This window comes from Podarcis erhardii (genome assembly GCF_964252035.2).
Source record: "Podarcis erhardii genome assembly, chromosome: 8".
NCBI classification, from domain to species: domain Eukaryota; kingdom Metazoa; phylum Chordata; class Lepidosauria; order Squamata; family Lacertidae; genus Podarcis; species Podarcis erhardii.
In genome coordinates, this window is record NC_138499.1 from 22,794,200 (window position 1) to 22,820,400 (window position 26,201).

Here is a 26,201-nt window from a genome sequence, read left to right on the forward strand (position 1 = left end):
CACCTCCATGCCCACTCATAATTTGCTAATTGAGCAAGGGGGTGGGATCCATTTCCCAGGCAGCAAGCTCAGCCCAGAAGCTTCCTTTGCTGCCTAGGAAACCGTCCCATCCCTGTGTCTAAAACACAGCATGAACAGAGAAGACTCTCCTGCCCCTCTCTCCAGATCTAAAGTTGGCTCTAAGGGGGCAGAAAATAAGCACCTCCCTCCCTCAAAAGTTCAGACTTGGAAGGAGGCAGAGGCTTATTCTGCATCTGCACCCAACAGGACACAGAAGCAGATTAAGCACATGTGCCTTAACCTTTCTTATCCAGATCAGAGCTGGAAAGGAGAAGCAGGGGTATGTGGGCTTGATCTGCCCCTGCAGATGATCAGTTGGGCACAGATGCAAGCTCACACGCCTCTGCTCTCCCTCTAGCTTTCAGCTGGAGATGGCAGGAAGCAGCTTTTTATGGCTCTGCAATTTCACCCAGGAGGTGCAGGGCCCAAACAAATTCCAGGCTTCAGCAGAACTCTGGGGCAGGGAAAGGTTCATCTCTCTCTAAGTCCAGGTTCAGAAGTAGTCCCAGGCTCACCTCACTCACTTGAGCCTACCGTAATTCCCCTGATGCCATGGTGAGGGTGGTGCACAATATATATATATATTAGTAAATATTTTTATTTCAATTTTCACTAAGTACAAAACAAGAAAACAATCAGAACCAAGTAATGCAAACATAAATCAGTAAACAAAAACAAAAAAACTATATCCAGGCATGTAAAATAAGTACATTTGTTCATAGAGCAAGCATGAGAGTCCATATCCTGAAAAAAAGATCAGTATTAGGTATATAAAACCCATAGAAATTATATGTCCATCAAGTGTAATCCCAAATCTGTCATGCTTTTTGTGATGGCTGCCTTGCTCTATGTGGTCTGGAAGCAAGGAGGTATGTAAAGAAATAACTTCTTTCATCTGAACCTTTCAGTTATTTAACACCATCGTCTGTTCCAAGTGTCCCTGAGATATTGGTTGTGCCCACTATATAGGGTTTTTTTCTGTGGCTGCACCCCCACATACAGAAACAAGTTTGGTGCCAAATATGACATCTTTGAGGCACCAAATTAAGGCTGTTCTCGTCTCCCAAGTATTTAATGGCTGGTTGATTTCTTGCTCCTATTGTTGTTCATATCTTAAATTGTACTAGTTACAGATAGGTAGCCGTGTTGGTCTGCCATGGTCAAAACAAAATAAAAAAATTCCTTTGGTCTTTAAGGTGCTACTGGAAGGAATTTTTTTATTTTGTTTTAAATTGTACTGATTTACTGCTCCTATTGCTGTTCATATCTTAAATTGGATTTTAGGTTTGATCTATTAGATTTGGATTTTATTCTTGATGGTTTTATAAGCAGAAAAGCATCAAATATTTCAAAGAAATATGTTTTTAAAAATTGAGATGGAATTTCCTCCTTATAGTAAAAGGCAGTTTTTAGTTTTTAAAATGGTCACAATCTCTGCAATATCTTAGCAAAGCAAAGTATTTAAATGTAATAAATTGAGTGAAAGACAGCAGGTCAATTAACTGTACATTTTTTCTATCTATTGCAATCCCTAATAAAAACTGCTGTCAACACTTAACTGCTATAATAATTAATAATAATAATAATAATAATAATAATAATAATAATAATATGATGTTATACTGGGCTGGGGTGGATTAGGTGAAGGTGTCTTTATCCCACCTCTTCCAGTCTCCTGCCAACCTCCCCCTTCCATCAGCTGAACATGCAGACAGGCAGTAGGCCTGCTGATGTTATCTTCATTAGTGGGAGCTAGCAAATAGCGGGAGCCAGCAGAAAGCTCCAAAACAGAGTGGGGAGAGGCAGGTCTGAGCTGGCACGAGATCTGCTGGATGCCAAGCCAGTCTTGCTGCTGTCACATGACTGTCACATTAGGGCTGGTGTGGCACCAATGACTGGACCAACTAGTGCAGTGGAGCTAGTGCAGCAATTGGGTCACAACCAGACTTAATCATCTCACCCTCCCCCATCTTCAGCTGTGGCTGCCACCTACAGCAGAGTTGTAGATGAAGCAGTGGCCCTGTCACTCCACAAAGTCCCACTGGAGGAGGAGGAGGTACTTGGGTTTACACCCTATAGCACAAGCAATTCTTAAAAAAAATATATCAAATGGTTCTGATATGGTGCTTCCACAGTCCAGGTCTGTGTTACTCACACAGTGAAGAGTCAAAAATGACAAGAAAAAAGAAAATCATACTTCGGCACAAAGTTAAAGGAATTACATCCAAAATTCAATATTCCAGCTAGGTATAATGGGGCATCACCTATGCAAGTGATAGACAATTTCTGTGCGGATAAATATTAAAGTACTTCCTGAGGTTGAAGACTAGACATTCAGGATTTGAAACATACCTCATACAATGAAGGCTTACAGAAAAATCTTAGGTTGTAACTCTGTGTGAAGATAGGAGGAAAACAAAATAAGAGGAATAAAGACTGCTTCAAACAGTGCAATCCTTCAGGTGTCTACTGAGAAGTTAGTAGGAGTTTAGTAGGACTTAGTCTTAAATTAGTATTATATAATAGGATTGCAACCTGAAAGGCTTGAGACCTTCTATATAAAGGAAATTTGGGCAGCTGAGAAAAAACTCACAGCGGTGCTTCTCCAAGGGGCTCAGCCATGTGTCTGGAGACTCCTTTTTCACTAAGCAATTTATAATGCAGAAGTGGTTCCTATTTCCTGAGCAATTTTCTAAGAAGCCATAATACAAGGAAAGCTCTCTCCTACTGTATAGATGGCATTTGGCTGTTGAGGAGAGGAAAGTCCAGGTGACTAGCTGAAACAGAGGACAGGACTCCTGCATCCTTAATGTAGAAGAGGAGATTTCAGCACATGGACCTGGTGGTTCCTGATATTAGGAAACGTCATATTACTTGCAAGATCTGTGAGTGGATTTCCTGATTTTGTTGTTGTTGTTGTTGTTTAAAAGAGTCATGGAAGGAATCCAGATTTGATCAGAATAAGATCAGGGAGCAGTTAAACACTTTCTATTCATACTGTTTCTTGATCTAAATTGTGCTACTTCCCCCATTCCTGCTTGCTCTGATGTGGGTTAAATATGGTATCCTTATTTTCCTCCCATGGGTATTTATATTTTCCCACATATGACAATCAGTAGCTTATGGGGGGGATTTAGATTGAGAAAATGGCACTGGATGTGGGGAATAGTTAACAGTAACACCTCTACTCTAGTGCCATTACTCTTATAAATTAAAAGCCCCTCCCAGATGCTTTCAAGCAAGAAGATAATTCAGAAATCAGTCAACATTGGCCTTGCATTAACTCGGGTTTAGTTTGTTGTGTCCCAAAGCTGTGTGCAAGGCCATAGAGGTATGGTGCTTTAGACCCTCCTTTTAAAATGCACTATTTCATACAATGGTTTGCCAAGTGAGACATTTCCAAGTGGTTGTACTCACTGGCGGAGGAAGGGGGTTGCGGGGGGTGAAGTCCGCCCTGGGTGTCATCCCTAAGAGGGGTGACATCGCCGCCCCACCCCCTGGGACACTTGCCACGGGCTCCGCTCCCCCATGGGACACTTGCCGCCCCACCCCTGTGGGACGCTCACCATCCTGCCCCCGGGGGAGGATTGCCCCACCCCTGGGTGCACAGCATGTGTGCCGCTCCAGATGCCAGAGCCGCTAGCTCCACCTCTGGTTGTATTTCACATATGTCAGGGGTCAGCAAATTTTGTTAGGAGGGGGCCGGTTCACCGCTCCTCAGACCTTGTGGTGGGCTGGACTGTGTGCACATGCAAGCAGCGAAGGGGGGATTCTCTCTCTCCCTCTCCCCCAGCCCCTCCCCTCCCCCTGCTTTCCTACCTCCTTCGCTCTCTGCCTGCGGTTGGGAGCCAGCGGTGGTGGCGGCGCCTCTCCTTTCCAGGCCAGCTTTCCCAGGCGCCAAGCAGGTGCACCAAGCTCCAGCCGAAGTCCCGCGACATGCCCATCACAATGCCCACAGCACGGCCATGGACGGAGAGGCTGGCTGGTGGGTGGCGAGTCTGGGTCACACCTCAGTGTGCAGGTGGCAAGGCTTCGGACTGGCTGGCACCAAAGCCCAGCTCCCTTTCTCCGCAGGGCAGGGAAAAGCCAGGAGGGAGGGACGGAGGAGGCGCTGCTGTGGTGTGTGGGGGGGGGGGTGGCACCCGAAGAAAATTGCAAAAAAATTGGCGCAGCCAGAACGATCACGCTGATCCAAGTGGTGATTCCAGGACTGTCCGCGGCCCGGATCCAGAGGGCAATTGGGCCTGATCCGGCCTGCGGACCTTAGTTTGCCAACCCATGACATATGTGAATGAGACATGTGTAAATCAGACTAACACTTTACCAGTCTGGAATCCCAGAAAGTGTTACACTCTTAAAGAAGCAATAGGCACAGTTATAATTGATATCAAATGCTATACTGGCTAAATAGTAAGGGTTGTTTACAATGTTAGTCATTTTTCAGAATAGACCCATTGAAATCAGTGGACATGACTAACTTAGCTTCATTAATTTCAATGGCTCTACTGTAAGCAGAACTTTGCTGGAAACAACCCTTAACATTTAAAACCCAACTTGATGTGTTATTTAAACAGGGACTGGACAGCTACTTATCAGGACTGATGCCATTAAATCCAGCACTGCAAATCCTGTATGGATCAGGGAGTTGAACCAGATGGCCTCCAAAGTTCCTTTCAATTCCTACTCTGTTATTTTATTCTATGTTCCTCACACAACACACTATTGCAAAGAAAACCATTTTGCCACAATGATAATCCATAATAAATATTATTATTACTCAGACCACAACACAACCACTTTCTTATTGTATTTACTTCGTGGAGATAACAGAAAAGAAGCCTTTATTCATTTATTTTTTATGTTACACACAAATCTACAGGAAAATTTCTCCTCTCCCATTCTTTCCCTAAGCCACTAGTCTGTGCTGTAGTACTTTCTTTCATATAGCAGTGAGGATACCAAGCTGGACAAATGCCAGTTCTTTTATGCTCATTATACATCCATACTAATGCATTCAGCAATTCCTCTGTGCCACACAAACAAGGGGAAACCTTAAAATAAAATTCAAAAAGCCGAGAAGCTCAAAATTGTTTTCACACTGAACCTAAGGCTCTTGAACTATGTCATAGTTAGTTCTTTTAATTATAGATCAGTCTTATCAGCCTCATCTGTAGTCACATGGAAGGAAGGATCATGCTACAAGGTGAAGCACAGGGAATGCTACAAAAAAAAAGGTTCTACCACCAACTACTGCAACAATGCGAGGTGGGTACACTGTCACCATCACTGAATCCTATCAATAATGTGAGGTCATCATGCTGCTGTTTCTTAAAGCCCTTCTGACCCTTTCAAAATGCATACAAACAAGCGAGCCTTACAACAACATTTTGCAGCGTAGCACCCAATGGGGAAGTGTTTTTGTTGAGGATTCAGCCAGCCTAGAAGCCTTGTAGCTCAGGACTCACTGGAATGGGAAACAGAATATTTCATCTTTCCCACCTCATTGACGTCTTCCGCTGATGTGTTATATATTGCTAGAGGCCTGCCAGTTCCAAGCCTGGGAATTTACTGTATTTTTCCATGTATAAAATGCGCCCATGTATAAGACGCCCCAAGATTTTTAGCCTTGTTGTTGTTTAGTCGTTTAGTCGTGTCCGACTCTTTGTGACCCCATGAACCAGAGCACGCCAGGCACTCCTGTCTTCCACTGCCTCCCGCAGTTTGGACAGACTCATGTTTGTAGCTTCGAGCTTTTAGCCTTATTTTAAAGTAAAAAAGAAAACTAGTCTTATACACAGAAAAGTACGGTAATAGTTATATAGCATTTGTTTTAAAGCTTAGAGGTTCTATTTACGATCAAGTTGTAGGTAGAGATAGATAGATAGATAGATAATAGATAGATAGATAGATAGATAGATAGATAGATAGATAGATAGATAGACAGATAGACAGATGATAGATAGAAGAAGGAAGGAAGGAAGGAAGGAAGGAAGGAAACATCCCTTTATAGAGCAAGGAGCAGTTTTTTAACCTTATGGCATGCACACACACACACACTGCAAAATACTTACTATAACCTAGGGTTGCCATGTTTCCTTTTTTTAGGAAGACCCCAAAAGTAGTGATTTTAAGCTTTTGGAGTTGTTGTCTCAGCATTTTCCATCACATAGCCATACATCTGGGTTTTCCCTGACATTTTGCTGATTCAGCAAAATTCCCCCAGATGTCAATTTTACACCCAAAAACCAGGACTTGTCAGGAATTTTCCTGACGTATGGCAAGCCTATATAAGCTGTATATGTATGGTTTTTTTGCTTTCAACTGACACCCTAACATCTCTGTTGGAACTACTATCACAGAAAGTCTGGGTTCACACTTTCTGTCTTTCTTTTAGAGTTTAGAACATTTCCCCCCTCTGTCTTAGGGTTGACAGCATTTTTTGGCAAAGTTGATTAGCTTTTTTGACAAAATCACAAAAATATGCCTTTTTAAAAACTATTTTTATGGGAAATCGGCAAAAACGGCACTGCCAACATGGACTGCCATACATCCGTATTTTCCCGGGCATTTTCACCGATTTCCGTCCGGACACTGCTGTCGACTGCAGTATTCCGGATATGTCTGGGAAATCCCAGGTGTATTGCAATCCTGCTCTGTCTATATAGCTGGGGTGGGGAACTGGCAGCCTATCGACTGCTTGTTGTCTGCAGCATTGTTCAGCTCACCAGATGTGGCCAGCCCACTCTTAATCATTGGGGCTGGAGCACCTGGGGGGGAAGAGGAAGTGAAAAGGAAGAAAGAGATGGCAATAATAAACCATAAAAGACTATAGAACATGAAGAGAGAAAGAAAGTGGGGGGAGCAGAACTGTCACAGAAAGGAGGAGGAGACCTGGGAGGACAGTGGAAGTATAAGGAAAGTATAAGGACAGCCACCTTGCAGTGAGCCATGGAGTAGGGGAGCCTAGATAGCAAGAAATATAGAGGGACATTGTGAACCTGGAGTAGGGAAGTGAATTAGATAATTCCTAAAGGTATAGTGGGATTATTCTGATGGAAGCTATATGACTCACTACCTCTCACACACCTTTCCTCAAGAGCCAGTCAGACAGATTTCATCAGAATAATCTCACTAGGAACTAGCCTATCTGGGTCCTTACCTCACCCCCTCCCTGCCCCCACTGCTGCCAGCACCAGCATCACAACTGTACCCTCACCTGCAGCTTTGCCTGCACTGCCACCACAACACAGCAGCGGTGGTGAGGACAATGGGACTGTGTTGGTGGTGCAAGCTAATCCCCTGCAGGGCTGGTAGCAGCACAACAGAGGGGGTTGGATCCTGAAGCAAATGACTTCCCTTCGCCTAATGGACAAGCCACCCCTATGCTACAGCTAACACCAAGATGCTGTTAAAAGTTTGTTCTGTGTTACCTTGAGCCTCAAGCACATGTAAAGGTAAAGGGACCCCCGACCATTAGGTCCAGTCATGACTGACTCTGGGGCTGCGGCGCTCATCTCGCTTTATTGGCCAAGGGAGCTGGCGTACAGCTTCCAGGTCATGTGGCCAGCATGACTAAGCTGCTTCTGGAGAACCAGAGCAGCGCACAGAAATGCCGTTTACCTTCCCGCCGGAGCGGTACCTATTTATCTACTTGCACTTTGACGTGCTTTTGAACTCCTAGGTTGGCAGGAGCAGGGACCAAGAAATGGGAGCTCACCCGTCGTCGACCTTCTGATCGGCAAGTCCTAGGCTCTGCGGTTTAGACCACAGAGCCACCCGCGTTTCCAAGCACATGTACTGAGACAAAATTACTTTCTTGAATTCTTAAACTGATAAAATATCCAGATCTTAATTAGGGTTGAGCAGCCTCTTTTCTGGCAATGATTGCATTACCTTGTGATGGGGATAATCTTTTAGGGATTGCATAATGGTTGTGAGAGAGGCTAGAACCAGAAATTGGTTGGGCCAGACTAAAAAGAAAAACCTCTGCTACCCCTTTCTCCAGATTGCTCTCCCTCTTTGCAACTCACATGAAATCAGGGCTGCAAGTTCCCCAGCCTTGCAGTAAAGCAACATGGTGGGTTAATCTGAAATTAGGTACTACTTATAAGTTATTTTATTTGTTTTTTGTTCTTGTTTTTTTTTAAAAAAAAAAACAACAACACATTTATATACTGCATTCATAAGAATATCAGAGTGATTTACAACAATAGTGCATAAAACCATGCAATAAAAACCTCCTTTGCAAAGCTGTGAAAGTACTAACTAGGCTTTGGGAAGGAGGCCAGGGGAATCTGGCCTCTGACCCTGTCAGAGCCCTCACACCTCCTTCCCCAAAGGCCAGAACCTCACTTACCAGGATTTGGAAAGGTAGCAGAAAGCCTGGGGGGGGGAGTCAAATGTTGCCATGGGCCGCAAACTTGAGAACTATGTGCATTCATCGGGCCAGGTGACAGACCACCCTGATCTAGATAATCAGTCTCATCCAGGAATACAATTTCTCTACAACCAAGTATATACCACCACATTTGCCAATAAAGGGATGCATAGTTATTATACTCCATTGGGTCTAGACCAGGCTATTTGAGATATGGACATACCACTGCATTTTTAAGGGCAGTAGGTACCACCATCACACAAATATGTGTTTACCACACCTCTGACCTGCTCAGTCACCCCACCCCACCAGTCTTAAATAAGCCAGGATATACAAGGAACTAATGAGCAGGTGGTCAGGCACATCATTGCAAGTATCCTATACACAACATAAGACCACATTAACTGGACACGATCCCATAACACTGTGCTTGACATTGTGTTGGACTTTTCAGCCGGCCCTGTCACAATAGCAGCATCTAAGTCACTACAGAGCCAAGCAGCTTTATTCTTGATGTCTTTAGACATCTGGTTACACTTAGTCACCAAGCGCTCCAGAGGTCTGCCCCCTTGGTCATAAGTAACCAACTTCCAGACCACACAGAACAACTCTGCTGGATAGTTCCTAGAGGATGCAACGGAGGCAGTGAAGTAGAATCTCTTTGCTGCTCTCCCTGCCATGTGGTAGGATAAGCCTGAACATGAGCTTGGTCAGCTCCTGGGTAAGATTTACACCACTTACCCTCCAGCCCTCTCCCGGTCTGTTTCATCAGCTACTTAGTATACCAAGGAACAAAATGGACTGCACAGCACTGGAGAGGGCCTACAGAAATGATCATGTCAATGGCTCATAAGTATCGCTATCCCACTAGAACCACTACCTACTGGGGGGAAACTAGAGCACTCAGAAATATATCATCTCTTGGGGTGAACCATCCTAACTGATCCCGCATCCTTGCAGGGGAGAATCATTTCTGCAAGTCCAAATCTCACCAGAACATGTCCTTACCATGACAATGGAGTGATATCCATCATCACCCTATTTCCAGACCACCCTCCTTCCCACATGGTGTGAAGACTAAACCAATGGTATGTCTTGTTCTGTGTGTTGAGCCGTTGACCATTTGAGACAGGCCCATGGCTGCCATGGATATATTGAACTCCCATGTCAGACCTGCATCAACCTACAGTCATGTTACAAATAAGAGCTTGGGCTTTTGGGTATCTGTATTTTAAAAAATACAAAGGTAAACTTGTGCCACACACTTTTATTGGTTGAATTCATGGAAGAGACAAACCTAGGGGTTGCTTTAGTTGCAGTGTCACACAGTGAGATTTAAACTCTTCCTCCTAAAAATGGCAGCCTCAATGTAGCAAGTAGGGCAGAGGCAAGCAATGGATAACACAATTGAACTGAAGTAACTATGATAAATAACAGAATTCCACAAGAAGGAATGCTACTGGTCACCTCCACACTTCCCTTGAAGGGATTCCTAGTATTGAAACATGAGGTGAGAGCTGCTTTTATACTAATTCTCAGACTTCCATGAGTAGTGGGCTCATGGAATTGAGTTATATGAACTGCAACAGCATTACAGTCATAGCTCAGGTTGAAGTAGCTTCAGGATAAGTATTTTCGGGTTGCACGCTGCGGCGGCCCAGAAGTAACGGAGTGCGTTACTTCCAGGTTTCGCCACTTGCGCATGCGCAGACGGTCAAAATGATGTCACGTGCATGCGCAGAGGCGGCGAATCGCGAATCGCGACCCGCGCATGCGCAGACACATGGACATGGGTTGCGTTCACTTCTGGATGTGAACGGGGCTCCGGAACGGATTCCGTTCACATCCAGAGGTACACTGTATAATGTTTTGTACCATTCAATTTCACAAGTAAAATTCAGCTCCAAATGCAAGACATTTGATTGAGCCAATGGATTGAGAATTTTAAAAAGTTATTTTTTATTTCTAACACATGCAGCCAGAGGCATTGAATGTTATTTAGAAGATCTGGGACATAGACCCATAGGTCACAAATCTGCATATGCCAATTTATTTGCAGAGATGCAAATTTAGAAATTATTTTTGAAGGCTTCTATACTGCTTTTTATGGCAATTGCCACACAAAATGGTGCACCAGTCATGAGGAAAATAAATAAAGAAATAAAGCAATAAAACCCATTACATTTAAACAAGAAAACTGACAAAAACTGATTACAAGAAATTATTGCTAGAGTTCATTCACATCACAAAAAGTAAGGCAAACCAATTAAGTTCCTATCCAAATAACACCCAAAAAACTCACCCTTGCTTAACCTATCCCCAAGCTGTGTCCTTGAACTGTGATGATGTTTATTCTATGCCTGGATAGAAAGCTGTATTTGTATGCATGTACAGTATGTATCCAGCTTTTGCATGCTGAAATAAAACTGACTGCACCAAAGTACAGTCATACCTCGGGTTAAAGTTGCTTCAGGTTGAGCATTTTCGGGTTGTGCTCCGCGGTGACCCGGAAGTAATGGAACACGTTACTTCCAGGTTTCGCTGCTCATGTATGCACAGACACTCAAAATGACGTCACGCGCATGCACAGAAGCAGCAAATCGCGACCTGCGCTCATGCAGACGCAGGTTGCGTTCTCTTCAGGATGCGAACGGGGCTCTGGAACAGATCCTGTTCGCATCCAGAGGTACCACTGTAAAGAGAGGCATTCACTGCTCCACCCACTTTTGTCTCTGGCCCACCCACTACTGGCATGTGGTTCCTGGAAGGCTGCTCATGAGGGAATGCAGGCCTTGGGCCCAAGGCACTATAATGAAAAGGAGAACCAACCATCCCTGAACTACAGCCACCAGAGATAGTATTGACTATTATTCATTATCCCCAGATGAATGCAGATACCCTGATTCTTCCAGGAATAGTTGGTTCTCCTTTTCATTATATTCAGCCTATAATTTGCACCCTGAACATGTAAACAAATCAGTGTTGTTAATTTCCCAGCAAAAGCTTAGGCCAAAGCAGTGGTCCCAGCAAAGAGATGGGCTTGGGGATTAACTAAACACAGCTAAGTAGAACTAATGGGGCAATTATAATCCTCCAGTGCTCAGCTACTTCAGCAAGTACAAAATGGTTATTTTCAAATTACAGATATGCCAGAATTGAGAAAGATACCAAGAAAAAAGCATACCAAGAACTCAGGCCAATGTAAGTTTCAATAGTGGGAGTGGTCCCTACTCACAAGACAATAGTCAATAGTAACAAAAGCCAATCCATTCAAAAGTATGTATTCTGACAAGAATTACAAACTCAAATAGTGCGACCACTCCCACTATTGAAACTTACATTGGCCTGAGTTCTTGGTGTGCTTTTTTCTTGGTATATTTAATAACAAGAACTCCAACTTATTTAACGTAAGAATTGAGAAACATACACTATCATTCTGTAATGGGATAGTGAATGGGCATTCTGACCTGGATTATTAGACTGCATCTCTTCAAGCTTTCCTAATGTTTAATCTTTTGCTATACTTACGCATTGCTGATATTTGCTGACATAATCTGTTTTATATTTTTTTTAATGATGTAGTAGTCCACTATAAAGGTATAACATCTTTGAAAACCAGTAAAAGGACAAAACAGATATACATGGTTATTCAGTAATAACTATGTTGCAGATAAATTAACCTGACAGTTTACTTTTTTATTTCACAAACAAATATATTTCTGGATTCTGGTAGGTAGCTGTATTGGTCTGATGCAGTAGATGTGTGTGTGTGTGTGTGTGTGCGCGCGCATGCACATTTCTTCAGATATATCTGAAGGTGCTACTGGACAATTTTTTATTTTTTATTTTTAAAAATATTTCTGGTTCTTCTACCATAAGTAATCATACAAAACATGTAACAACTACATGATTTACACCCTACAGCAAATTCTAAGTCTCTGACAACTGAATCGTATAAGAAAAGGAATCGTTTGAAACTATTTTACCCCTTTGCGGCAGAGAGAAACGAAATATAATCTTTACGGAAAAGGAGTACTTACACCACTTATCTACAAAATGCTAGTATATAGTATTATTTTTGCAACATTATAGAAAACACTACATCTATGCAGAATATGTAGAAGAAACCAAAAACTGACCAGACACCTAACTAGATCCTTGTTAATCAAATGATTCAGCAAATTAGCACCAGCAAATCCTTAATTAGTTTATTATTATTTCAGTTCAAGTTAAATGGAGAAAAAATTGTGAAAGATAAAATTACACTAATATATGTTTAACAACATTGGGGAAATGCAATTGTAAGTATACAGTAAGTAAATGCAGCTATTAAAGATATACTGTCACAAACAATTTCAGGTACAGTACCTCATTTTATTGTTTTTCTGGTCATCACCCTTATCTCCAAAGCTTTAATATTTAGACAGTCCTTTAAACAACTTGTACTGAGCAAATTACCTTACTAAATTATCATACTAACAATCTTCTACAAAAACCACAAATATTAACCCACACAGATTAAGTAACTGAATTTAACTACCTGAAATCCATTCTTCTCCGCTGATCCCCTGGATCACAACTGTAGACATCTTTTTAATTTTAAAAATAGTGGATTTGTAATGATCCATTCCTGATATTTTGTAGCTTGTTAAAACACGATATGCATTCAAAGGGAAAAATAATGCTGCACACTTATTGTATCCAAAATCTTATCTATATCTGAGCGCAGAGTTGCTTCTCATAAACCTATGCTGTGGCACATCCAGTGTACATAATGGTAAAAGATACACTTGCCAGAAATTACCATTCAAAAGAAAATAAAGCACTAAATTACTGTTTTAAGAGAGGGTGTAATCCCACTGTAAGCAAGGACAATTCCATGTAACTCCTGAAGTTTTCAATCATCTATTTGTTATAGATACAATTCACACAGAGCTCTGAGCAAGCAGCCAAGAACAAAAGAAAGTCTGGTTATACTTTCTACTTTACTCTCTTAATAGCAATGTCTTCATTATTTATATATATCGGCACTGGTTTCCAGCAGCTGAAGCCAAATCTATCTGGTTAAATATTCATTGTCTCCTCCTGTGCCATAATGTCCAACTGTACTCAAAAGAATCCTAGGTGTGCTGTTACACACCTGTGGCTAAAAGAAGGGATTTGCTTAGCTAAGTTTGATAAAAGGCCTATGTCTGAAACTTAACAGCACTTGATATGGTTTCTGAATGCCTCACCAGCTGGTCAATATAACATAACAATCAAACACAATTTAACATTCTGGCTCTGCAGCTGAAAAGCTTTTAGAGTACACCTCAACCGATGTTGTGATGGAGGGGCTTTACCTCAGCTCTGGAACATGTGCTTTGCATATATAAGGTCCCATGTTCAATCCCTGGCATGCAGTTAAGGAACTTATGTAACAGGGCTGAAAAGATCACACCGTGAATCCTAGAGAGCTACAGAATATCAGGGTTGGCACTACTAGCCTACAGGGACTATTAATCTAATTCCACAGTTGGCATTTCCTTCATGTTCATTACTTATCACTATGTCAAAAAGTGTTTAAAGGATGGTTGATACAATTGTAGATTGGTATTTAGAGAAAAACGTTAACAACCTAATCAAGAGTTATTTCAATGACACAACACCACTCAGTATTAGGTTGTAGGATTTCAGCACTGCTATATATTCCTAGCTGTCATGCCACTCTGCTGGGGAGAGGGCAACTCTATTCAATCCTCTTGCATTCCAACTTCATGAAAATGCATGAGTGACATCTCCCCTTTTGATCCTTTTTTGGCAAAGGGGATTGAGCTGAAGCACCCTTTGGTGCCAAGATAGTTGAGACTGAATTGGACTCCCAGAAAAAAATATGCTCCACACACAATTCACTTTCTTCTCAAGATCCTTTGGCGATAAAGAGCAGTACCCCTTTCAACAAAAGCATAATGGGGGATGAGGAGGAATGGCTATGTATCTTTAGATCAATGTTATTCCTTCCTTCATAATCACTTTTAGGCCCTAACAAGTGAAGACTAGCATCAGTATAAGCAAAGTACTGTCCCATTTCCAGTCTTTCATTCTAAATAGGGAAGCAATCCACCAGAGCCAAATGATTCACCAAGAATCAGAGGGCTTGAGACCCATGTGCTGAAGGGCAAAATAACTGTCCATCCCCACAGACCCGCAAGATTCAGGAAACGCAAGCAGCTTGGAGGCTGGAGTACAGAGGATCTGTCCAGCAGCATCAGCAGCCTTCGTCAGCGATTAGAGGTCTAGTGCTGAAGTCTGTCCAGATAAACACTAGAGTTTGAAACCAGAAAATGGGATAGAATTTTGGTTCCACCAGTTTCCTGAGAGCAACAAAAGGATTTTAAAATCAGCCTGGCCGACCCACACTTCTAGAACACTTATCCTGACGACTTTTAAAAGGATATCATCTCCTGAGTAAGATCCAAACACTGGGTGCTCTGTGCTTCCAAGCAAGTGTTGCACCTTCTCATATGCACTTTTACTTGTGGAGTTGCTAAGATTGCCAAGGGCAAATGATCTAGAGCCTTCAGGATTTGGTGGATGGAGGGTTTGGAGCAGGGGTGTATTCTTAGTTAGGTGTTGTGGTTTCCTTCTGGGAATATGACTCTTCCCAGAAATTGCTGGTGCCAGACTGGAATCTCCTTTTCTGAGAAGGTTTCACCCAGTTCTGGTTCTGGACATGGGCTGGCCCTGACATGCACATCAAAACTTGCTCAGTGTGTTTAGAGGCATTTGGTGGGGATGACAGAGGACTTTCCTCAGTAGTATGGATTGTCTACCATGGGAGTAGTACCTCTCCTACCTGGTTATTTTAGCACGACCTTCCACTGCTCACACATGGACTCTGCACACATGCCCAACAGCAAACTTTGGGATCTCAAAGGAATGCATTCCCCAAAATTCAGAAGAATTGGGTAAATGACCATAATAAGGACTAGTTAGTAATTATTTCCCTGGTGTAAATTCACTTATTTAAGGAAGCTCCAAAAATGTACCCCATGGAACTGAAAAATCTGACTGAAATCATGTTAGAGCCATTATCAGCCATACAGGGGGATTTTACAGTTCTTTCTTAAGTTTTCAAAAGCTGAATAGAGAATCCCTTGGAGAACTAATTTGAATTTATATTATATTTATTTTTAGAATTTATATCTTCGCTTTCCACAAACATTAGAAATATAATTTGAAACTGGTGGGGGGGGACTAGACAGAATTTCTCTAATCATCAAAGCAAATGTATTAAGAACAAGTGATGCCATACAAATTACAGGCTAATCCAAACCTCAGAAGCAGAATAATTTATATTAATGCTAATTTTGAGGGCAATCCTAGACTTCCAGCGTCAAAGGAAGATGTCTCATTTCTTGCTGCAATGATGAGCGGTGGTCAGTAACTCAAAGAATTTCAGGCAGCAAGGCTGAAAAAGATCTCTCTCTTCCAAAGATCTTGAACAGCTACTGCCAGTCACAGCACTGGCCAAGAGAAACTAGTAACACAATAAGGGCAACCTTATACAAACAGTGTGTCAAGCAAGTGGTACATCATTTTAAATTCCACTTGGAAGTCAAAGCTATAGATAAATAAGAACACTATTGTTTTCAAAAGAAGCAGCAATATTCCCCCTTATAGAAGTACAGAACAGTATCCAATGGAGCACAATAGTTTGCAGTACAAAGGAAAAACCAAGAACGACCCTGTTAATCCATGGAAGGTTTCTTATAAATTATTTTTTGAGGGAATTTATACCCCTCTCTTCCAATATAAGTCCAGTGCTCCGGGCTGCTTAGTTGATTAAAAACAGCTAGAAGAATGAATTAATACAACTTTAAAAATTAAACAATGCTTTAGAGCTTGATCTTAAGCACACTGAGTTTCAGTTCTCAAATTTACATTCTAACTACCCCAGTGACTTCTAAATAACTGCATAAGTGACTTTAGGCACAACCCCCTAATGGCTTTTACTGAACAACTGTGCTCTTATGCAAATTATTTTCATTTCAAAAAGTTACACAAAAGATGATAGACAGCAGCAAGTGTTTCCAGTATTTTAAAATTGTAATATTTGTAAAAGCAGCATTCTTTCTTTTCATCAAAATAAACTGCAGCAGCATTCCCAGAAGATTGACTTGGATACAAATTAAGCCATGCTTAGAGGAGACCCACTGAAAATCAATGAGACTGGCTGGTCATCATTTAACTTGTCCCACTGATCTCAGTGGATCTACTCTAAGCATGGCTAAGCCTGTATTCAACACATTATATTATTCTGGCCTTATGTACTTTTTATTATTTTCTATCAGCTATTAAGCTGGGAACACAAGATTGGGAGAGTGCTCTTAAAACACCATTTACTTTTGAGTAGTGCAAACTAAGTCACAGAGTAGATCCACTGAAATCGAAGGACTTAAGTCAGTCAAAACTGTTATGATTTCAATGGGTCTACCCTGAGTATAACTTACTCAGACACTGCCCTGTGTATATTAGTATATAACTCATGCAATATGGATACAGCGAGCAACTAAAATGAAATAAGCATTTAAAGAAAATTTAGGTTTACATTTATAACATTCCTTTTATATTAATAATAAAAACCATATTATATGTGCAGTGGGACATAATGATATTAATCAATGTTTACAGATTAAAGGTCAATAAGGTCTACAGCTTTACATTATCTAACCAGCTTCTGTTAGGGTTTTGTTATGTAATGGCACGTGTCTTGCAAGCTTTTGCATGCTAACTTGGAAGTATGGGTTTCATCCCACACTCCAGAAGCAGAGCTCCTCTTCTCCCCCTGTGCATCCCAAAAATCTACCCCAGAATGGGAAGAGAGGTCAGGGAAGTTCAACTCAGCATGTGAGAACATGCTGCATAAGCAGAACAGCAGCACTGAATACAACCCAATGTATTAGTGTTCATGGGGCTTGCTGACTAATAAATTTAAGGTTGCATTTTTACCCATTAAGATTATACTGTGAGCTCTCTGGATACAGCTATAAATTTGCTGGTGAACTTGCTGAGGCCCAGTTAGAACATGGGGTAAAAGAGGCTACAAATAATATAGCTATTATACAACAGACTCTTCCTCCTAATATGATCCCATATTGCAATATTAAAGAGAAAAGCAATTAGTGAGGAAGATATTATTAATTTTCAACATACATCATGTGCAAAATGCCAAACAAATATATACTTAATGTTAATACTTTGCTTAAGAGAGAATTTTCATGTTTCACATAGGTGTCCACAAGGTTGGTTTCTTTTTGATTAATTTTTGTTAGAAATTCAATTTCCATTGTTTGCCTTTAATTGAAAAGGATCAACTACTACTGACTTTAGTGAAAACCAGGTCACATTACATAGTATCTGTGTATCTTCCTCACCACTATAAACATATAAAGTATGAAGGGGAGAAGTTGCATCTTCAAACATGTGGTGGATGTGCATCATGTAACCGCAGCCAATTGCGGCTCCATGGTGAAAATCTTCTGCATGTCCCCAGTATCTCATCATGTGCATCTCCTCTTTAGACTTTATATAGTTTACAAAAGCAACAATAGGAAAACACCCATGTTCCAGCAGTACTGCCAAACTGACTTGCACTCATAATGCACCTCAGCAATGCAACCCAGTTGAACATAAAATACCAAAACATAAATTATCTGAGACAAAAAAAGGTTCTAACCACTTTATCCTCCTGGAGAGCATATCCATGAAAGCAAGTAAGAAAGAACAAGAAAAGAGAAAAGAGAAAAGAGAAAAAGAAAGTTACTTCTATTCTGAAACCTCCCCCCACCAGTAATATCTGTTAGTATATAGACTGCAAAGAAACTATCATTATAAAAGCTATATGAAATATATATGGCCAAGAGCTGTGTGTGTCTTAATAGAAATGAGTACAATAGCTCCCAGCAGTAACATCTAATATCTCAGTCCTCCAGAAACGTCAGCATCACTGAAGATTCTACACTACACAGAAATTGCAGACTACAAGGAGTCAAAACTATCTAGGCATAATTCTAGGATGCAGTACTGGTCATAGAATCAAACTTCCTATGAAAGTTACCTTTCATATAAAAAGACAAAAAATAGAAAGATTCCAGATATTACAGCTATGAAGGTACTGTGAAAGTCTGCAGTCAATACCTGCTGAAATCTCATAAATGAGGGTGCATGTCTAAATATTTTTTCCAAGGTTTAGGAGAGGGTCTTTGGTAACCTACAGGCTTCTTGCCCATCCACAAGCCTAACAAAACAAGTATTATAAATTATACAAAATTGCTTGATTCTCACAATTTATATCGAATGAAGAATTTAGGTATATTGAAAAATACGGAATACAATTTTAGATTGCAGTCCTATACTCCAGCTCTACAATTCTATGATTCTATGCTCCCACTGTCTGCATCTCTCCCTTCTTTGCTAGTTTGAGCAAATTTTAGTTTATGCGGAGTTTAATTCAGGCAAACTATGATTTTCCATAAAAACATACCTGAAAACCATGGTTTGAAATTTGCTTTCCACGCATAATATTTTGCCTATTTTGGCCTCTGTTGCAAAATACAGTATGGGAAGTATGCAAGTCCAAAGTCCATTCATGGCATTATGGCTGAAGAAGGCTAAAGTCTGGTCAACTTCCATTTCATAAGAAACCCAGAACTGGTAACGCCTATTCTAGGCCAGTATTTGCACATATATTCCATTCCTTTTCCTGATATGCTGTTTGTCACAATTTTTTCCTAGCTAGGGCATATCTAGAAGTGTTTTGTGGATTCTATCTGCCTGTCTTGATTTTGTGGAATTCTCCCATTTGAAGTGCTAACCCTTCATTACTAGGCCAAAGTACCTTGCTCAAACACATTGTATTATGAATACCTTAAACAACTCCTATGGCTATGCTTCTTTGCTGTTAATGTGTAGGAGAGTGCAGAGTGGTCAATTTTTTCTCTATCTTGAGTTTTTCACTATTAAAAGAGTGCAAGATTAAGATTGGGAAATCCAGTTTGCAGCTGCAGCTTCCTACTATAGGGCAGATGCTTGTCCCTACTCCTTTTTGTCAATATGATTCAGGCCTCATAGGGTTCACTTGCCTTCCAGCCTTTGGAAAATGGGCCTTAATTCCTAGAACTCTATACTTACTCAATTTTGTATATGGGCTTCAGCCTTCATTTCCTCCTGGGAAAAGTACATTAAAGAAACATTTTCTAAAATGATTAAATATTTTATACGACCCATAATGTGGAAAATGTACTGGGATGTTAAAATTGTGCGCTTTCACTTTGCTGCCCGCTTCCTACATGCCACTACATCACTAGCCTGAGGTCAATCAGTACACATCAGTTGAAAATTCATAAATCCTTTTGCCATTTCTATTGGGAGTATGACCTCTATTGGGAGTATGAATTATACACTGAAAATCAGTCAGAAGTGTGAAATTTGTTGTGAATTTTAGAAACACAGCATTATTGAAACAGAGAGACATCATGTGGTCACATGATCAGTATAGAAAGTGCTGTTGACTTATGAACTTTGGTGAGAAGAGTCTCACACCGCAGTCTGCAAGTATGGAAGGATATTTTTCAAAAGCTGTGGTATGGTAAGCAGACACACACCCATCTCCTTGAATGTGTGGCAAAGTTCTTCACCCTACCCACCCTTTTCCACAGGCCACTTTGATTTGCACCCATCAACCTTCAAATTACAAAGGAGGGTGGGAGCTGCAAAAAGTTAAAGAATTGGACTTTCTGCTGTTTCAGCTGGCAAGCCAGATGCGTATTTGATCTAGCCAGCTTTCCTGTTGCAGCTTTGTCTATTAAAAAGGAATGGGTTGAATCAAATATGGTTGACTGCCAGCATGATTCAAAATAATATAAGTTAGGGAGGGGAACAAGTAATAGGTGGCTGCTAACTTTGGGTTAAACTATTGAGTTATAAATGATAAATATTATAAATATATGTAGCATTTCACCTTTTTTACAATGTGCTATTGTTTATTAGCACTGCTGTATAGAAGGTCAAATGTGCTGTTTTGGTTTTATCATGCTCTGAGTGATTTATTTTTTGTAGAATCAATGGCTGTTGACTAACTCATAAAGATTTTTGACTTTGCAAAAGTGCTAATGCTAAGATTTAACTCAATTTCCCAAGTGGTATAGCCAAAATGGTACCATCTATGCATAGCAAGAAGATCTCAAGATCTGCAAAAGTACAAAAATATTTAGCAAAAATCCATAAGGAAGGCAAAACCAAGACAATGGGAACTAAACATACTCAGAAGGCCCAAAATGCTGATTGACTGTTGTGGTGAAACAGAAAACCAGGCAGAAGGGACAATGGAGTGGCTATTCTGTCCAAACACTGGCCTTAGCAGATCAGGGGTTCTGACTAAAGACAAAAGTTCAGGGTTGGAGAAGCAGAGTAAGGCGAAGGAGGGCGACCAAGATGATAGAGCCTGGAATCCAAGCCTTATGAGGAACGGTTGAGGGAATTGTGTATGTTTAGCCTGGATCAATATGATGGGTAAAGGTTAAAGGGACCCCTGACCGTTAGGTCTAGTCGTGGACGACTATAGGGTTGTGGCGCTCATCTCGCTTTACTGGTCGAGGGAGCCGGCGTACAGCTTCCGGGTCATGTGGCCAGCATGACTAAGCCGTTTACCTTCCCGCCTGATATGATAGCCATCTTCAAATAGCTAAAGGGCTGTCACATGGAAAATGGAGCAAGCTTGTTTTCTGCCACTCTGGAGGGTAGGACCCAAACCATTGGATTCAAGTTACAAAAAAGGATAATCCAACTAAACATCAGGAAGAATTTTATGGCAGCAAGAGCTGTTTGACAGTGGAACAGACTCCCATGAGGTGGTGGACTCGCCTTCCTTGGAAGTCTTTAAGCAGAGATTTGATATCATGGATGTTTTAGCTGAGATTACTGCATTGTAGGGGGTAAGAGCCGTTTGACAGTGGAATGGACTCCCTCGGAAGGTGGTGGACTCTCCTTCATTGGAGGTTTTTAAGAAGAGGCTGGGTGGTCATTTATCATTTTCAGTAAGAAAACAGCTGGTGAAGAAATGGTTAATCCTCCCTCCTGCCATGTAATGCCATGATCCAGATGCCTAACCTTGTACCTTTGGCCAAGAGATAAAATGGACTTAGTACACTAGCTTTTCAGATACTTAATCCAACCTTCCAGATACGTTCACAAAAGCCACAAAAACTTATTTGTTTACTTACCCACTCATGTGCCAGGAAAGACAGTTCTTTAATTTAATCTCCTACCCTTAAAAGCCATGAGCGAAATAGCTGGTCTGCAACTATCAGGTTATTTTAAAAATATCTGATATGCATTTCTACCTAGAAGCCAACCCTGTTAAGTTCAAATGGACTTAGTCCTTTGTAAGTTGGTATAAGATTCCCAGCTTAATCCATGGTTTCTGAACAAAGGCTGCAATTATGATGTGGAAAAGGTCTTTACAGACACTAATTCTTCCACGTTATCACTTTAAAATTAAGACAAAACAATCTGATGTGGACCTCACACATCTGGAATAACATATATTCTCAAAGTAATAGAAATAAACAATACCAGAATAAAATATCAGGAATACTCATTGTAATATATTTTCTTACCTTGTTTGAGCGTAACGACACTCTTCCTCCACAGCGTGCACAGAATTTAGTTTGGCAATATGAACAATTATGGCCACAGCCATCGGCAAATTTCGTTTTGTGGCAGATACCACAGGTTGGAGCATCACCCTTCTGCTCCTGGTGTTGCTGTGATTCTTCACCCATCTTTTTCACCTGTTCTTTATACATTTCAAACTGTTGATGCAATTTCCTGCAGAAGCAAACAGTAGAAGATTTATAATACAAAGACAGCAATAAGAAAATAGGTCTGTCAGTGATTACATGTTAAATATTTCAATATTTTATTAACCAACTAATCACATTATTATAGCACACACTGCATCAACATATTAGGATTAGTTGGATGTTATTTCCTCATAGTAGTCTAATTTAATTAGATAAAACATTCTGAGCCAAATATACCTGTGCAACTCTATGAGACTTAGATATAAGAATTCAGCATGCAGTTTAGGAAGAAGACTAATGGTAACTCCTTTTCATGACACAGCACAAAGCATAGACTACCACTGAGCTACAGCCCTTGCCCGTAGGTAGGTGCACTGTTGAGGGTCCCACTCTCATCTGCTCTGGGTGGCAAAACTGAACAGTCAGACTGCTGCAGCACTGGTTCTAGTTTGCTGAACTTCTGCCCATCCTGTAGCCCTTAAAAATAACAGGAATAATTTCTGAATTGGGAGGTGGCAACCTGAGCATTAAAAAGAGCAAGGGAAAGGAGTTTGCAAGTGTGTGCCAGTGCCTGTTGCTTCACTACTAACCCACAACAGACAAGCACAAGGAATAGTGGATTTAGTATTTTGAGCTTTTAAAACTATATTAGGGAAAGGGACTTCCGGGTTAGCGCGAACGGCTAATGGCGGATTCCCTCTGAGCTCCGGAAGGAATCGGCTCTACTGAGGACGGGTCTTGCCGTGCCGGCGACACGGGGACCCTCAGAAACCGCAGGCGCGGATGCCTGCGGACTTGGTGACTCGGTGGGCACCTTAAGCGCCCTCCCCGACCCACGAAGAGCCTTTTTAAAGGCTGCGGAGAGGGTACGGAGAGTGGCGTGGTGCTGAGAGTAGACCGCTACTTCAGTGGAGTGAAGCCGCAAGCCATGGCCGGAGAGCGCTGACTTTCTTCCCAAAATTTGGACTGGATAACAAAGGACCCGTGAGTAGTGGAATTTGGACTTTAAAAATTTTATCCTGTGAATTCGGCACGATCGGGGGATGTGTTAAAGGGAAGTCCGCACCCCCTCTACTTATAGACGATTCAAAGCAAGGAACGGAGAATTAAGGCGGAATGAATACTGTTTTGATGATTTAAAAGTTTTTCACAAATTTGATAGAAGAAGATTTTGTGCTGGAGAGAAAGGGAATTTTGGAACTTTGTGTGTAATCCCCCCCAAAAACCCGGGAGTGTCCTATTTGGGTGCCGGAGGAAGAAGTGAAAGGAGTTTGACAGCTGTCAAAGAAGCTGTCAAACGGGCGGACAAAGTAAAGAATTTTGTTATTTAACAACTCTTGGAATTAAAGCTGATACATTTGGACTGAGGCGATTGGAAACAAAGTATTGATAATAACAAAGTAATAGATTATTGGAAAAGGACTACTAAATAACTGAAAGCCCCCTAGGGGGAATTAGTGACATTACAATGGCTGCAGAGGGAAAATTACTGGCGGAGATAGAAAAAATGTTCTTTCTCGTGGGAATCCTGCAGGAGCAGAGTATGGCTCTGAGTAAAGTTTTTATGACCTTGAATTCTGAAACAAACAACTCTGCTGAATGCACAAAGGAGACGCATGATAAAAACTCTGCAGCTGAGCAGGAAGAGATGCCTTTGGAATTGACAGAGAAGAAAGAAGGAGTTCAGACACTACAAGTGGAAAATATCAACCAGGAATCTGCATTGTTAGAGTATGAGCAAGAAGACCTTTGGATTACAAACCTGCGAAAGATGAGAAAGAAGAAGAGAGAAGTCCCTGGAGTACTTGGAATATTAAAACTAAAAAGAATAAAGCAACATGATTGGGACTTTCCTCTTGAGTATGGAAAACCAGATGGTCTTTCGCAGCAAACACTCTTTAACATTCTGGATGAAAGAAATTATGATGTGACTCTGACTGAACTCCTTCGGGGTCTTAGGACCAACAAAGAGGATTACCAACATAGTTGGCAGAGAGGGACTGACAGAGAATCAGACGCCTCGGACGTGAGGAATCCGGGCTAAGAACTATTTTTTGTTTGTTTTTTAGACATTTGTCTGGGAAGGGACAGAAACCGGGGCAGGGGGGGGAGAGAATAGAACTATAAAATGTTATGTTTTGTTTTACTTGGTCAATGTGACCTATAATTAATATAATAAAGGGAAAATTTGTGGAGGGGAAGTTAGATCGACCTTAAAAAAAAAAGAAATTAATGATTATAAGAGAATTGGATAAGTTGAATATAGATAAACAAAAAGAATTTAATTTTTAAAAACAATATGAATATCTTTAAGAGGTTAGGTAAGAACTTGCTGAATTAATTTTGGAACTGGGATGTAAGAGGAGGGGGTGGGGGGAAGTCAATGAAAGTGGGTAAAGAAAATTAGGGTATGTAATTGTATTTGTGTGTTTGTGTGTTCTTGTCTTTGTGTGTGTGTTTGTTGTTATAAAATGTAAAAACCCAATAAAAATTATTTTTTAAAAAAAATAAATAAAACTATATTAGGTAAATGTACATAAAGGGAAAAGTGTAAAAAAAAATGGACATAAAGGGAAAACAATAATATTTCACTAATGTGGAAATTATAAACAAATTTTAAACTAATCACAGCCTTCTGAAGGCAACTGTATATTATGAAATCAGACCAAATAACTGAAAGAGGAATTGGAAGAAGAAAATGAATTGTTTTGGCAGACCTGCCTGCTTGCCCTTTTTGTTCACAATGTTCAGTACTGAATAAAGTTTGTCTTTGTTTACTAATCTTGCAAGTCTGGCTCCCTGCCAATATGCCATCCAGCAAGTGCTTTGTAAGTACAATGTTTAGTGTGGGACTCAAAAGCAAATGTGTAGAAGAGAACCATATGGTCAATTAAAATTGTGAGACCAATGCTAAGTTACATGTTATTCTTTATATATTTATGGTGTAACTATGATTTGCACTTATTACTGTAAGCTTCCTCAGAATGCATACATCTGTTTTGATCTCTTCAGTAAAGTCGTTTCATTGCTTACTTTTTCAGCTAGAGACACCATGAGAATTCTTTACCTATTTCAAAACAGAATTTATCTTGTCCGGCCGATAATACTTACCTGCATTACATATCTAATGTTGTTTACTTTTATAATTAGTATCTATCTCTCATTGATATTTACGACCTTAGCCATGCTATAAATCTTAACCAGTTGACTTAATGAATTTCATCACATCTTGACTTATATTTGACTTGAAATTTTACTTGTCCATAGAATCCAAAAAAGCATTAATCCGCAATTTCTTTTAAAATCAATTAAGAAGGTAGGCTTTAAAAAATTCAGCATGCACAAATGTTACTTCATATGCACAACTTTTTACCTGCCCCCCCAACATGCTTTCAGTAAGCTATACTATTAGTGTATTCATAAAGTGGTTAACCCACTGTAAAAGTGTCACAATATTTAAAAACTGATGGTGCAAAAATAACAAAATTAAGCATTAGTGCATTTATGAAAAGTCTGTCATTTCAGCTAATATATTATGTACAGCAGATAAGAGCCATCTGTTTGAAGCCAAAAAATCTGTTACTACTGAGAAGATATTACCCACACTAGTAAATGCAGAATTAACTGTCTGTAAGACTTCATCTCACGTGACAAAAATAAACAAGTGCCAAATAATAGATCAGTCTACCTTAACTCAGAAATATAACACCCCTGGACATTACAGTATCAGGATTAGAATGAGTTCAGTCCACATCATTTACAACATTCATGAGAATGTTCAATTATTAAATAACTTGTATCCTTTTACTGCTGCAACAGTATTGTTCTTACTTGATGGCTTTCCTTTTTAATGAATAGGAGATAAGCATGGACAATGCTGGGTGTGCTAGCATAGTCAGGGATCAGGAGTGTTTACCACT

The 26,201-nt window shown here is 40.6% G+C and overlaps 1 protein-coding gene across 18 annotated transcripts in view; it reads right to left on the bottom strand.

Moving 5' to 3' along the window:
• RIMS2 (regulating synaptic membrane exocytosis 2) overlaps positions 1 to 26,201 on the bottom strand; it is a 370,897-nt gene that overhangs the window by 285,497 nt on the left and 59,199 nt on the right. For 10 of the 18 annotated variants that reach the window (XM_081873920.1, XM_081873930.1, XM_081873939.1 and 7 more), the window contains 2 exons: positions 22,096 to 22,306; positions 18,156 to 18,167 (listed from right to left, as the gene is read on the bottom strand). In XM_081873920.1, the coding sequence (XP_081730046.1) occupies positions 18,156 to 18,167; positions 22,096 to 22,306 (223 nt within the window). The remainder of the gene's footprint in view (positions 1 to 18,155; positions 18,168 to 22,095; positions 22,307 to 26,201) is intronic. The other 8 variants (XM_081873931.1, XM_081873938.1, XM_081873932.1 and 5 more) reach the window with 1 other exon arrangement.